The sequence below is a fragment of the Enhydra lutris genome, unplaced genomic scaffold, assembly GCF_002288905.1.
Source record: "Enhydra lutris kenyoni isolate GAN:26980312 unplaced genomic scaffold, ASM228890v2 scaffoldscaffold6, whole genome shotgun sequence".
Classification (NCBI taxonomy): Eukaryota; Metazoa; Chordata; class Mammalia; order Carnivora; family Mustelidae; genus Enhydra; species Enhydra lutris.
This window is the reverse complement of record NW_019154090.1, coordinates 42288835-42303311: the sequence shown is the minus strand read 5'-3', so window position 1 is coordinate 42303311 and position 14477 is coordinate 42288835. Positions and strand designations below refer to the sequence as shown.

At 47.2% G+C, this 14477-nt stretch overlaps 1 protein-coding gene across 2 annotated transcripts in view; it reads left to right on the top strand.

Moving 5' to 3' along the window:
- LOC111141653 (beaded filament structural protein 1) overlaps positions 1-14477 on the top strand; it is a 43117-nt gene that overhangs the window by 9119 nt on the left and 19521 nt on the right. For both annotated transcript variants that reach the window (XM_022494377.1, XM_022494376.1), the window contains exons 3-4: positions 10107-10202; positions 13419-13511. In XM_022494377.1, coding sequence (XP_022350085.1) covers positions 10107-10202; positions 13419-13511 — 189 coding nt within the window. The remainder of the gene's footprint in view (positions 1-10106; positions 10203-13418; positions 13512-14477) is intronic.

Sequence of the window (14477 nt, the reverse complement as noted above, 5' to 3'; positions counted from 1 at the left end):
GGGATTCTTACCTTCTGGCTGGAGACCCTCCTGGAGAGTCCTGGGGGGTTGTCCTTTGCAGGGAATGTCCTTCTTCAGAAGCTCCATCATCATCCTAACTGATTGGAGTTTCTGCTTCAGCCAGGGGACCTCAACTCCCAGATGGAATAATTTGGGATCTCAGAGGTTGGACGAAACCAGGGATGGCAATTAGCTGTCACTTCAGAGCTCAAATGTCCAAGCAGAAAGACCCAGAGAGATTGTCTCATTGAAATTTTGCTTATTTAGGGCGTGTGGTTCCTTTTCCCCTCTCCCTCCCTTCCACACCCATAATTCCTCATCAGAATTACTGAGCAAACACAGCACCTTTCCCTGCTGTGTCTAGATGTGGCCTTAGGATTCTCCACGTGGAGCTCCAGGCAGCCACTACAGACAGGCGGGGTTGGCTCAGGGTGTTTGCCAGTTGCTAGCTTTGTCCAGTCTCTGCTGTCTAGGATTAGTCTGCTAACCAATAGGAAAGTTAGAACCATAACCCAGGGAAACTGAATTTTGCTTTGTCTGTGTTACCAACCAGGTGATGCTTCTGTGCCCTTCTTTGTGTGAGCAAACGATGTCTCGCCCGAACCAGGACACTGTGTGAAGGGAGGTACTGCCAATAATTACCAAGGTCAACTAACAGGAACTGGGATTGTCTCAGGCCAGCCACCGTGTGAACACCCCAGATAGAAACACAAAAGTTTGGGGTGAGAGTGAGCTTAGGAGAGCCCTCAGTGCACAGGCTTGATGATTGGTCTTGTATTGGCTTGGACTGTGAAGGCCCCAACCCTGTTAAAGGTTGAGGTGGGATTTGGGTGTTATTAGCATCAGACATCACCCAGCTGTTCTGCTGATACTTACAGGTCATCCCCATTCTCATTCTGGGTGGGGATCCCCGCTGCCAGATGGGGCCTCCCCCTTATCCACAGACCACTGCTTTCAGAGACACAGGTGGCTGGTGATACCCTTCACTTAGGTGTCAGTTCAGCCCCTCCCAACACTGCCACATTTTGCCTTGTGAGTATTTGTCCTCACTGCAAGTGGGACTCTCACTGGACTCACTTTTAACGTTGTCACTCATGCAGTCCCATCATGGGCACTCTTCATAGAGGAGGGAGAAAGAGTATGGACCCTCTTTTTAGCTTTGGTGGAAAATAACACTGGGTTTAAAAACAAGCTCCAGCCTTCTGTTGTTGTTCTCTTATTACAAAAGCAATACCTATTCTTGGGTAGAAAAATAAGGTATCAGAGAAAATGCCAGGTAAGGGAAAGGCCTCCCTTTGGTGTGTATTGGGACAGACAGCATGGGCAATTGGAGTATTCGTTCAATCAGAATGTTATGGAAGTTCTGGGGAAAGATGTTACCAGCAGCTCGGGCTAGGGCCAGCGCAGGCCCTCAGCACGGCGGGGAAGGACACTTCTGCTCACAAGCAAGTGTCCAGTCCAAAAAGGGAGGGCAGCCTGATAACAGGACCCTTCATGCCGCTGTCGAGTATCTGTGAGACTTTGCGTGAATTGCCTCATCTGAGCCTTGGCTTCTTCCGTTGCTGAAGTAAGAGCAGTAACAGTGCCCCCACCAAGGAGTGGATGTCTTTCGACACACACAATAAGAATGGCGTGACACTCAGTGTCTGTGACTTGCCTGTCACCATTATTCTTACAGAGCACTTTATGTGAGGGATGTCAGCTTCGTTTCCCCAGAGTGTGGGATTCATGGCCCTGGTGGAGTGGGAGGGGATTTTTGGTGGTGCGTGGAGGAACGATTTTCTAACAGCTGTGGATTTATTTTTATGATTACCTCTTCTCGATAGCAGGTGACATCGAAAACTTCCTTTTTGAATGCGTATAAGTAAAAAATGAATCAATTTGAAGAAAAATAATGGAGTGACTAAAAATACAGGTGGTGCGCGGTGGTAGCAGAAATCATGAGCACAGCGTTTGATGCAGGGAGGTGACGATGGCCACACACCAGCCCGGAGCCTTGGCACAGTTTTGCGGTTATTTATTCCATCCTCAGAAACCACCCTGCCCAGCCCCTCTGTTGCCAGTGAGGAGGCTCACGCAGGGTGAGGGTCAATGCCTTTCGAGCCCCACACCCCACCCTTGGCAGGTATAGTCAGGAGTCTTTTGCGTACCTGACTCATTCTCTGCCTCCCAAGGGGAGTCAGAGAATCTCTGTCTCTCAGGAGACAGACAAAAAGCCAGAGTCTCGGGGTCAAGATGGCGCTCACGCTTGACGTTGGTGCTCCATCCCTATCCCGTGGGCTACCTCTGAGGTCACACAGACATGCTGAACACATTAGCGGCTTCCTACATGTCTCTGGCCATGGGAACATGCGTGATCTGCTGGAGGCACAGTCCGGAAGTGTGGGCGTTAGCACCCCAGGAGCAAACCTCAGCTGCTGAGGGGTGGGAGTAGGTGCCCAGCTGCCCCACAGCTCATAGCAACAGTTCAGAGGTGAGTTCTGCAGTCTCTTAAAAGGTCCTTAGCACTACTGAGGTGTGCTCATCCATAGTGGTAATCTGTCCCTTATACACCTTCATTGCCTTTGTTCCTTTCCCTGGATCACTTCCTCCCTTCCAGAAACTTCTTGGAATAAACAATATGTACCCAATCCTTGCCTCAGGGGAACTCAAGGGGTTGGCCGGGGGAAGGCTGGATGTTCTCTGTCCATCGAGGTGGTCATGTGAGAAGGTAGAAATGGAAGAGTACATTCACATCTTGTTGGCTGGTCATATCTGTGATTTTGGTTGACAAATCTTTGAGGGTCTACCTATATCAGATCAGCCTGGTTTTGACTATCAGCTCAGTGTCAGAGCCCCTTCCCTTTGCTCTTGTGGAAGGGATTCATCCCTAGGTATGGCCATGAAAAATGGGGTACAAGAGAAACCATTGACCCAGTCTTTGAACCGTGCTTGGAAAATATCACAGTGTATGTTGACAAGAGGGATTGCTGCTGCTTTCCCCAGACTGTCATCTGTTAATACTGCCCATGTCATTACATCTTCAGAACAGAGCTCTTGTATTCTTAGTAGCCAAAAAAAAAAAAAAAAAAAAAAAAAAAAGCTAAAGCAAGCCACTCTTTGCTAGGCACTTTGAAGTAAGATAAATTCCTCAGCATACTGCTTACATGCTATGGCTGAAGTTATGCAGATTTTAAGACTTGATGCAGTAAGAATTCTTGATGACTTTTAAGTATCTGGGTTTGGCTAACCTCTAGGACTCATTTTCTATCTATGTATAGAAGGTTAGTTGTCCCAGTAATGCACAGTGTTGCTTATCTTAAGAAAACTATAAGGAGGCTTTAAGGTTTCTCTCCTTTTTTCTTTAAAATCCCCAGAATTTTAAAATGCTGTATGTTCTAGTCAGATGCTTTCACTTAAAAACAATTTTTTAAGAAGTGCCCAAAGCTGCCATATGTGCTTTCCCATGTAATTTGTGTATCTTTACTGTATCCAGGAAAAGGGCAAGAGGCAAGGGCAAGAAGCAAGGGCATTTGGGGAAGAGGCATGAAGGCTTTGCTTTCCGGGTGACAAGGCTTCCTTTGCATAATAACAACTCTGGGGCTGGAGATGACCTTCCCGAACTTTCAGAGCTGGAGCAGAGAAAGAGAGGGAACAGGGAAGATTGAGTTCAGGAGGGGTTAGGGGTGGAAAAGCTGGAGAACAGAAGGGCAGAGGAAGAACCAGGAGGTGTGCAGAGAAAGAGAGGATGAGGCAATGGGAAGCCCAGGAACAGAGTTGTAGAAGACTCAGCACCATGCTCCAGGCCAGCCTTAGCACCGGGAAGGAATGCAAACCTACAACTTTGGGGAAGGTTTTTGACATCTGAGATTGAAGTGTATTTTTAATTAAACACTAAATAACTAGGTATCTCAATGAACTTGAATACCCACTTGGATGCTGGATTTGAGGCTGGGCAAAGATACAGACAGTTGGGTTTTTAGTGGGATTTCTAGCATCTCTGTAAATGGATTGGCAACCTGATTCTTCAAAGGCATGTTGGACTTTAGTGACTTCTCTAGTCTTTTTCTCAAAAAATGATTTAGATAAGTGATTCTGAAATCACCGTGTGGACCAGCAGCATGTGGAGGGCATGTTAAAATACAGATTCCTGGGTCCTGACCCCAGAAATCCTGACCCAGTAGGTTTAGGACCTGCCAGATATTTTACTCCCCGCATCATTTTACATTTCTCGTTATCCCTAGCCACCATTAACCACAGCCTAGATCGCCAACACATACAAACATCCGGGTTGGAATGTTTTCTAAAATTAGACTATTGACCCAGAGTCTACATTTGGAAAAAGTCTAGATGCTGCTGCTGGTGGAGCTTTTGAAAAAATGCAGCCGACAGCATCCAAAGCATAATAAAAACACAAGCGTCCACACATTTGCGAGTTCTGGTGTGAACAAAAGAGAGCACTCCCGATCGAACCCTCCCCCCTACACCAGCAACTGTCCATTCCAGTGGTGCCTGCTCACCTTCGCGAGTGTTGGGGGCAGTTTGTCAGCTGATTGTCCTCAAAGCAAGAGAATGTGCTGCAGAAGCATTTCTGTAACCCCTATTTTAAGGATAAATATCAGCTAGTCTTTGTTATCACCTGTGAGTCGTTTTCAAGGCTTGGCTGATAGGAACCAAGTGTGTTTGTTTGGGTGAGAGCCTAAGAGGGAGATGCAGGAAGAAGGGCAGGCACCTTGCGGGATGGGGTCAGGACTCAGCACTCAACTCTTGACTCGTAGAGAGAAGACAGATTCCAGATCTATCGTTTCCCGTTAGCTTCCACTAACTAGCTGCATGACCCCACTGGTCAGTCTGGCCTAAGCCTGTCCATCTGTAAGGAGAGACTCTAGTTTCCGAGTTGTGTTTCCCTCTGAGGGAAGAGGGCTGCTGGGAGGTTGTGGGGGGTGGGGCAGTGCCTGGGCCCCCTACCCTACTGCAATCATGTCCTTCCAGAAGCATGCCTCTGTTTTCCCCCTATACTCTGGCATCCTGGAATATTTGTTTGAAAGATGACACATGTAACTTGAGAGACATCTGAGGACCAGGACACCTGGGTAGGTCAGTCGGTTGGACGTCTGCCTTCAGCTCAGCTCATGATCCCAGAGTCCTGGGATCGAGTGTTGGTCAGCCTGGAGCCTGCTTCTCCCTCTGCCTCTGCCCCTCCCCCTGCGTGTGCACACTCTCTGACAAATAAATAAATAAATAAAAATCTTTAAAAAAAATCTGAGGACCAGTGAGCTCAAGGGCCCCTTCTATTTCTAAAATTGTGTGTCTGACTACTTTAAAGTCATGACACAAAGACTCTTTGAAACCCTATTTCCAGTTCCTCAGCTCTGGTGATTGTGGATTAATCCTGGATGAGTTTTTGGTGAAAATGAAGATGTTTTGAGAATTCTCTGCCTCACTTCATCCTCAGCAGTCTTAAGAGGGGTATGGTGGGAGGGTGAGGAGAGGGGAGGGTAGGAGGCTACCTAGAAGGACTGACTCAAGGTCTTTGACCAACTCTGCCCCAAACGGAGCCATGGCCCTCCAACGGGTGTCCCTATCCACAGGGTTGAGAATCACTTCTACAACAAACCACGGCTCCTGAAAGGAGTAGAGCTGCATTCCCACACACTTGGATGGTCCCTCCCATCACTGGGGCCCTGGTAGGACTGTCAGTGAAGCTGATGGTTATGTGTTATGTGACTCATGTTGGCCATCACAGCACTCTCCCAGAAATGTGACTTAGGACTTGGGACGCAAAGGCGAATTCATTTGTATCCCGTTATCCTGAGGGCAGAGCCATTGCCTCCTGCTGCTGGAGTCCTGAGACTGCCCTGCTTTCTGTCCTTCTTGAGACCTGGCTGCCTTTTCTCTGGAGTCTGTAAATTATCCCAGCACCTCTGTTTCCGCAGCCCTTTCCCATTACTGGAAAGACTCCTTGGATTTCTTTGAGTCACCATTTTTCTCATGAAGGGGCTTCACCCTTCACCTTGAGGGGACCTACTCACTTGCCCTGGGGAATGAACACCTTGATTGTTACAAGTGTATCAATCCATCGAGTTTCAGGTGAGGGAGAGGGGACAGCTTGCCTCTTCTGAAGGGAAAAGCAATGCTGTTGAGGTTTCACTGAACTCTGCATTATTGTCCCTGTGACACAGAATTCAAGGACCCATCGTGAAGCCCCGAGGGCAGAGCTCATCAAAAGTCAGGGTCTGATTCATTCATTCATCTAAAGTATGAGCCCAGAAACTGAACGCCCAGAGGTAGTTTTCACATTAACTTAGTTCAGACAGTTGAGAGCCCTGTACCTGGAGCTGTGCATCCCTGCTTTGTAATTTGGTTCATTCTCTTCTGATTAAAAAAAAAAAAAAAAAAAAAAAAGACTTCAGACCCTGTGTGGGTCTTTCAAAGGTTTCGATCTTTTACTATGTTCTTCCGTCTCCCAGTGGGCAGCAGAAGCCAACTCCAGGCCTGGAAGTGAGCAGACCCTGGGGAAAACAGAGAAGAGTCCAGGGGCAGTGGGCAGGGAACCAGCTCCAGGTTGGGGTCCTTCTCTCTTTCTCTCTGAGGGTTCCCTTCCTCCTTGGTTGCTCAGTATTGGCTTCCCTGGCACCCATCAAGGGACTTCAGAGTCTTCATAGGGAAGGATTTAGTAACCAGAAATGAGAGGAGAGAAACGGGGGGGAGTTCCCCTGGAGCAGAAACCTGGAGGAGACACGGAAAAAGAAGGGGATGCTCCCTTGTGCCCAAAATTCATCCTGTAAAGTTGCATCGTCCCTCTCGGGAGCCGCCAGCCACATGCACTGGGGAGCGATCAAAACACAGGAAGTTCAATCATGATGCATTGTAAGGGTAAAATGCACACCAGGTTCCAAAGACCTTGCCTGAAAGAAAAAAAAAAAGAATGTAAAATATCTCATTAATAACTTTAAAACTATTGATTACAGTGAAAGGATAATATTTGGGGTAGCGTGGGTGAAATAAAATTTATTATTAGAATTGCTTTCACCCATTTCTTTTAATTTTGTTTACAGTAGCTACCAGAAAATCTTAAATTATGCCTGAGGTTTGGACATTGCGTATTAGGATCGCTTGTTTCATTTTTATTTGCACGAGCCTAGGCAAAAAAAAAGAATGATTTAAGATATGTGCCCAGCAGCTGCTAGTTGACCCAGCTGATTTTGCAGAACTCCAAAGTTCTTTTAAGATAAACTCAGGCGTGCCTGGGGTTAAAAGTGGCCAACTCTGGATTTCAGCTCAGGCCCTGATATCAGGGTCCTGGGATTGAGCCCCATGTCGGGCTCTGCACTCAGCATGGAGTCCGCTTGTCCCTCTCCCTCTGCTCCTCCCCGTTGTGCGCTCTCTCTAAAATAAAATCTTTAAAAAAAAGATAAACTTGAAGTTCTTATTGATAGATAAAATAGCCTCAGAAGTTTGATTTGGGTGATTAGCTGCCCCCCCCAATAATTTTACTCAAGTTTCAGACCAAATTAACATAGGCATGTATTTCTTTTTTTCTCTTTCTTTCTTTCTTTTTTGTGAGTTGTGTAAGGTAGTGATTAAATTTTATTCTTTTGCATGAGAATATCCAGTTCTCCTAGCGTTATTTTTTATTAACATACAATGTATTATTTGCCCCAGGGGTATAGGTCTGTGAATCATCAGGCTTACACAATTCACAGCACTCACCATAGCACATGCCCTCTCCAATGTCCATCACCCAGACACCCTCTCCCTACCTCCCATGGCCTGTATATCTTAATTGTTTATTCTGATGCAGGCCCTCTCAAGTTCATACAGCCTGTTTTCTAGTCTCATGTAGTCCCAGCTCTCTGATGCAGTAGGTCCTGAGGCTGCACTTTGCGTGAAAAGCTCATGGCTTTTAATAAGCACCTCAAAGGCAGGTGATCCACTGGAGTCAGAATTCTGATATCTTATGGTCAGCATCCGACAATCAGAATCTTCCCACACCAGTTGTCTTTTATAGAAATGATTAAGGAATCAAATGGCTTTATGAGGAGTGCAGGCAAAAGGCCCCCTGAAATCTAAATTCTGTTAGTGCAAGAGTGGGGTATGTTTCAAAATATCTTGGCCAGTGCTCATGCCTGACTATTTTAAGTCTGCTGACACAAGGATGGAGAATGTCTTACATACCTTAGTCAACCACATATCCACCTTTATTGATGAAAGCCCCTGGCTCCCATTCATCATGCTTTTTTTTTTTTTTAAATTTTTAAATTTTTATTTATTTTTATTTATTTTATTTTTTTTTAAAAGATTTTATTTATTTATTTGACAGACAGAGATCACAAGTAGGCAAAGAGGCAGGCAGAGAGAGAGAGGAGGAAGCAGGCTCCCTGTGGAGCAGAGAGCCCGATGTGGGGCTCGATCCCCAGCACGCTGGGATCATGACCTGAGCCGAAGGCAGAGGCTTTAACCCACTGAGCCACCCAGGCGCCCCCCAATTTTTTTTTGTTGTTGTTTTTTAAGAGGAAACCTCTTTTTTTTTTTTTTAAAGATTTTATTTATTTATTTGACAGAGATCACAAGTAGGCAGAGAGGCAGGCAGAGAGAGAGGAAGGGAAGCAGGCTTCCTGCCGAGCAGAGAGCCCGATGGAGGGCTTGATCCCAGGACCCTGGGATCATGACCTGAGCCGAAGGCAGAGGCTTTGACCCACTGAGCCACCCAGGCGCCCCTCATCATGCTTTTTAACAAGTTATTAATAAGTCAGAAAAAAATTCATTTGGCAAGGCCCCAGGTATTGGCACATGTTCCTGGAGAGGTGTCTCAAGAGAGTGACAATCTTGAGGAACCCAAGGAATGTTCACCAGTAATATCACGAGGGATTGCTATAGCATTAAGGCAGTTCCAGCCATCACAGCACTATCTTACTTTCTTTAAAAAGATTTTATTTATGGGGCGCCTGGGTGGCTCAGTGGGTTAATCTTCTGCCTTCAGCTCAGGTCATGATCTCAGGGTCCTGGGATTGAGCCCCGCATCGGGCTCTTGCTCAGCAGGGAACCTGCTCCCCCTGCCCCCACTGCCTGCCTTTCTGCTTGTGTTCTCGCTCTCTCTGTCAAATAAATAAGTAAAATATTTTTTTAAAAAAGATTTTATTTATTTGAGAGAGAGAGAGCGTGCCCCAGCAGGAGCACGGGAGAAGCAGGCTCCTCACTGAGCGAAGAGCCCAATGCAGGACCCAATTCCAGGACCCTGAGATCATGACCTGAGCTGAAGGCAGCCGCTCAACTGACTGAGCCACTCCGCCCCCGCCCCGACAACGCTATCTTATTAAGAGCACAGTATTTCAACTATTTGGTTTACTCAAACAAGAGCAATGAGATGAAAGCCCATGAACTATCAGAATGTTTGGTGAAAACCCTCAGCCTCTTGTCCTAAGTGTCATTTCCAATTTTAAAAGAATAAACACTGTTTACCACAGCAATCGTTAAAAAAAGCGATTTTGTATTAAAGATATATAGCGTCAGGGGTAAGTGTCAGCAGTCCTTGGGAGAAAACTATTAAAATGAAGGTTTCGGTGTTCACGTAAGACTTTCTTGGTCTTAGAAACTCAATTTCCTGATGATGAGATATAGAACAGATACAGATGTAACTGAAATTTTAAGGCTGTTGGTATGTAACTATATCCTGATTTTCTCCCTGATCTTTCTAGATCAAGGTATTGCCAGCCTGGCACTATTGACATTTTGGACTGGAGAATTCTTTGTTGTGTGGGGCTGTCCTGTGTCTTATAGATACATAGCCTCATTGCTGGTCTCTGCCCATCAGATGCCAGTTGTCACACTCCAGCACCCAAGTGGTAACAACAGGAAGTGTCTCCAGATTACCAAGTGTCCCCTCAGGGGCAGAATCAAGCTCTGTGGAGAATTGTTCTGAACCAGGTCTAATGGGCTAACCCAATGCCTTAGTAGAGATAGGCAATCTCAGACACTCTCCCAGACCTACTGAACAAGACCCTGTGTTTTAATAAGACCCCAGGATGTCCATGTGTCCATACATCTGGTGATTTCACACCCATGTGCCAATCCTTCCACCATGCCGTCCCTCCGAGTCAGGTGTGTGACTCAGTTTCTCCTTGCAGGAAGCCGATGAAGCCCTACTCCATAACCTACGCCTTCAGATTGAAGCCCAGTTCCTACAGGACGACATCAGTGCTGCAAAGGATAGGTACAAAAAGGTAACCATGAACCTTCTGAAGCCCATCCCCCAGAAAACCTGGTTTGGGTCTGGCCAGACAAGGCCAGGGCACTCGTGGCTGACACTTGAACCTGCTGTAGTGGGTTCCTTTGGGGCGTATTGAACCAAGTGGGTGATGGATCGGTTGCTGGGTGGTGCTTAGTGAGGCAGACGTATACCAAGGAAGAGGCAGTTGTGTGTGTGTTGTGGGGAGAGCTTGGAAACTCATGTCTGTTGAGTACATTACAATTCACAAAGTGATTTTGCATGGATCCATCTTGAGTAAGCTAGGTTTGTCAATTGTTTCAGCTCAGGAAATGCAGAAATGCAGAAAATGTAACATAAATGCATGTGTGTGTGTGTGTGTGTGTGTGTGTACACACACACACACACACACACACACACACACATATATATATATGTATATATATATATTAGCTCTGCCTCCAAGCCAGTTAGTTGGCATTCCGGAGCTTTCTGTCATGTAGTGCTCTGCTCTGCCTCCCACTCCTGCTAGCTTCCCACAGGCCTGACTTTGGGGGGCCTTGGTGTACTCAACAGATCAAATCCTGGAGCTGTGTAACCAAGGGCAAGTGGCTTTCCCACTCGGAGCTGCCTCATCTTTAAATGCCAGACTCTCCTTCTGCACAGTGGTGCAGTTAACTGTAGTGGACCTGTGAGCCTGGCCATGGTCCTGGGGGCTGGACTCTCTCCTGGGCTGTGGCCTCCCTCCAGCTCTCTGGGGAGTGGAGGGAGGCTCTAGCTCACGGGATGTGTTGCCCCTGGAGCAGCCCCAGCTAGTGACCAATGCATGTCGGTGGATTCATACCCCAGCTCCCCCTCACTTGCTGTTCTGCATGGCTCCCAGGGAGCCCCAGGAGGCGTGAGCATTGGGTGCCCACTGTGCTAAGTTACCTGGTAACACTCTCCTTATTGGTTGCCTTCCCTTTCCTGTCTTACTTTATCCTCCAATAACGTTTCCTGGCATCTTCACCCGCATAAACTGCCCTCAGATCCGTCTCTTGGGGCCTGTGTCTTAGCCGGCTTGGGCTGCTCTAACAAAGTACCACTGACTGTGTGGCTTAGAAGTAACAGAAATTTGTTTCTTACAGTTCTGGAGGCTGGTACACTGAACCAGTGGGTGCCAGCCCATCAGGTTCCGGAAGGGCCATCTCCCTGGCTTGGGGATGTCTGTCTCCTCATTATGTGCTCACTTGGGCTTTCCTCGACGCCAGCTCTTTGGTGTCACTTCTTCTAAGGGCACTAATCCCCTCATGGGGCCCTATCCTCATGACCCCATCTAAATCTAGTTATTTCCCAAAGACCCCGCCTCCACGCCCCAATCCCACTGGGGGTTAAGGCTTCCATAGGTGACGTTTGGAGGGTCACAACATTCAAACAGTCTGCTTCTGGGGAAACTGAGGCAGCATGTGAGTGTCAGTGAGATCCCTGGTATAGCTTGGAGCCCAGTATGTCCTCAGTAGTGTTAGACTCTCTTCCTGCCTCCGCGTAGACCTGTCTGCACTCAGTGGGAGGCCAGTTGCTCACACTGAAGGGGTGTCCCTCCCTTTGACATTTCTTCTGCCTTTCCACCAGGCCTGGCTTGTTTCCTCCTCCCCCCTATCTTCTTGCCCCTGCTATATCTTGCAGGAATCCTGGGAGCGGTGCTTGGAACAATCTCTAAGCAACTAAAAGCATTCTTTAAGGCCATTTAGAACAATAATAGAGCTCACACGGCAAAGCTTCTGTGCGTTCCCTCATGGGTCCTAACACCAGCCTTGTGAGTTAGCGTCGTAAGGCAGGCTCCCTAGGAGAAGAGTCCAAGTGGTGATTTTGGCATGATTGCTGTATTAGCGGTGAGCTCCCAGGAGGAGATGAGGGGGAACAGGAGCACAGGGGCGGGAGCTGAGCAAGGGTGTGGGCTTAGCTGGAGTCTGGCCTCAGCCTGATCCCATGGAGGGTTCTGGAGTGTGAATTGTCCCATAGGGTTGGTCCCACCTTGAGACAAGAGGGTTGGCCTTTTGTATTCCTGTGCCAAGGAGTCATTGGTTTGGGTTGGGGGCGAGGTAGGATTGGGGGGTGTTGCTTCCCGGACCAGATGGCCACTGTCTGGCCAAAGGCAGTTCTCTGTGTGGTGCTGTTGGCTCACATGCCCAGAACTGGGCATAGGTGCTCTGGTAGGAAAGGGGATCAGGCCCCGTCTCCAGATTGTTAGTTGTCTTTCATGCAAAACCCTGAGCCTTAGGAGGTTTAAATCACTTACTTGAGACCACATCCAACTTGTAAGTGATTTAGTCTGGGATTGACTGACCATCCTTTGAAGCATTGCCCTGTTCTGGGATCGGAAATGGTCCTTTGTAGCCTGTGGGACCTCTTTGTTCCCCGTCTCTGCTTTTCTCTCATCGCTCTGCCATCCTGGGCTCTAGGAAGACCAGCAGCAAAGCATCCATGTCACTGAAGGGAAATGGCGAGGTAAACCGAGAGTCAGTTTCTTCATCTGTCCCCTGTTCTTGTGAAGATTAAATTGTCCACTCCTCAGGTCACGGTCTGTCCTGTTTGTGACAGTGAACACATGAAAACATTCATCACTGGGGTCACCTGGTCCCGGAGACAAAATCTCAAGCAGCTCAGTTGTTTTTTTGTGTGTTTTTTTTAAAAATTAATATATAATGTATTATTTGTTTCAGGGGTACCTATCTGTGATTCATCAGTTTTTCACAATTCATAGCACTCACCATAGCACACACCCTCTCCAGTGTCCATCCCCCAGACACCCCATCCCTACAACTCCCTCGCTGCCAGCAACCCTCAGTTTGTTTCTTGAGATTAAGAGTGTCTTATGGTTTGTCTCCCTCTCCAATTACATCTTGTTTTAATTTTCACTCCCTTTCCCACGATCCCCTGCCCTGCCTCCCAAATTCCTCATATCAGAGAGATCATATGATAATTGTCTTTCTCTGATTGACTTATTTCACTCAGCATAATACCCTCTAGTTCCATCCATGTCATCGCAAATGGCAAGATTTAATTCTTTTGATGGCTGCATGGTATTCCATTGTGTGTGTGTGTGTGTGTGTGTGTGTGTGTGTGTGTGTATCTCACATCATCTTTATCTCTTCATCTGTTGATGGACATTTAGGCTCTTTCCATAGTTTGGCTATTGTGGACATTGCAAGCAGCTCAAGTTTTAATGAGAACACTTTCCTTCCCCTGACAGAATCTTCTGGAAATTCAGACCTATGTCACCATCCTGCAGCAGATCGTCCAGACCACCCCTCAAGCATCTGCCATTACAAGTGGGATGAGGGAGGTAAGACTCAGAGCCCTGGCTGCAGGGAAACCCTATCTGGGGAGGCCCCTCACACCCCCACGGGCCTAGGTAACAGAGACCCAGGTGAGGCATCAAGTCAGACTAGGGGCTGAGCTGCTCTGGGTTCACCGCCCCTGCTCTTGCTCTGGGTTCACATTTGAAGTTTACCCTTCTGTTCTTTTCCTCAGACTGGGAATGCTGAGGTTTATGGGCCCAGCACGTTTCCGCTGCGCTACTCTGCTTCGTTGGGAATGCTGAGGTTTAGACAGTTGAGGACACAAAGGGTGTCCCTGACCATTTTCTTAGGCATTTGCTCTTGAGTTTATGGGCTGTTCTTGCTTGTGTAGTTCATAAGAAACTGCCAGACTGTTTCCCAAAGCCGTTTGCATTGTTGCTGCCCATCACCAATGAAAGTGTGAGAGTTTCTGTTGCTTTGCGTCTTTGCCAGCACTGGGTATGTCGGGTTTTTGTTTTGTTTTTGCTTTTCTGACAGGTGTTGTATATCTCACTGTGGTGCCTTTTTTTTTTTTTTTTTTAAAGATTTTATTTATTTATTTGACAGGTAGAGATCACAAGTAGGCAGAGAGGCGGGCAGAGAGAGGGGGAAGCAGGCTCCCTGCTGAGCAGAGAGCCAGATGCTGGGCTCGATCCTAGGAACCCGAGATTATGACCTGAGCTGAAGACAGAGGCTTTAACCCACTGAGCCACCCAGGTGCCCCTCTCACTGTGGTTTTTTTTTTTTTTTTTTTTTACAAGAATTTTTTTTTTTTTTTTTAAACATATAATATCTTTTTATCCCCAGGGGTACAGGTCTGTGAATCGCCAGGTTTACACACTTCTCACTGTGGTTTTAACAGCGTCCCCTGATGACTAGTGACGTGGAATGTCTTTCCGTGGACTTATCTGCCATCCATGTAACTTCTTTGTTGTGGTATCTAATCAAATCATTTGCCCATTTAAAGAAAA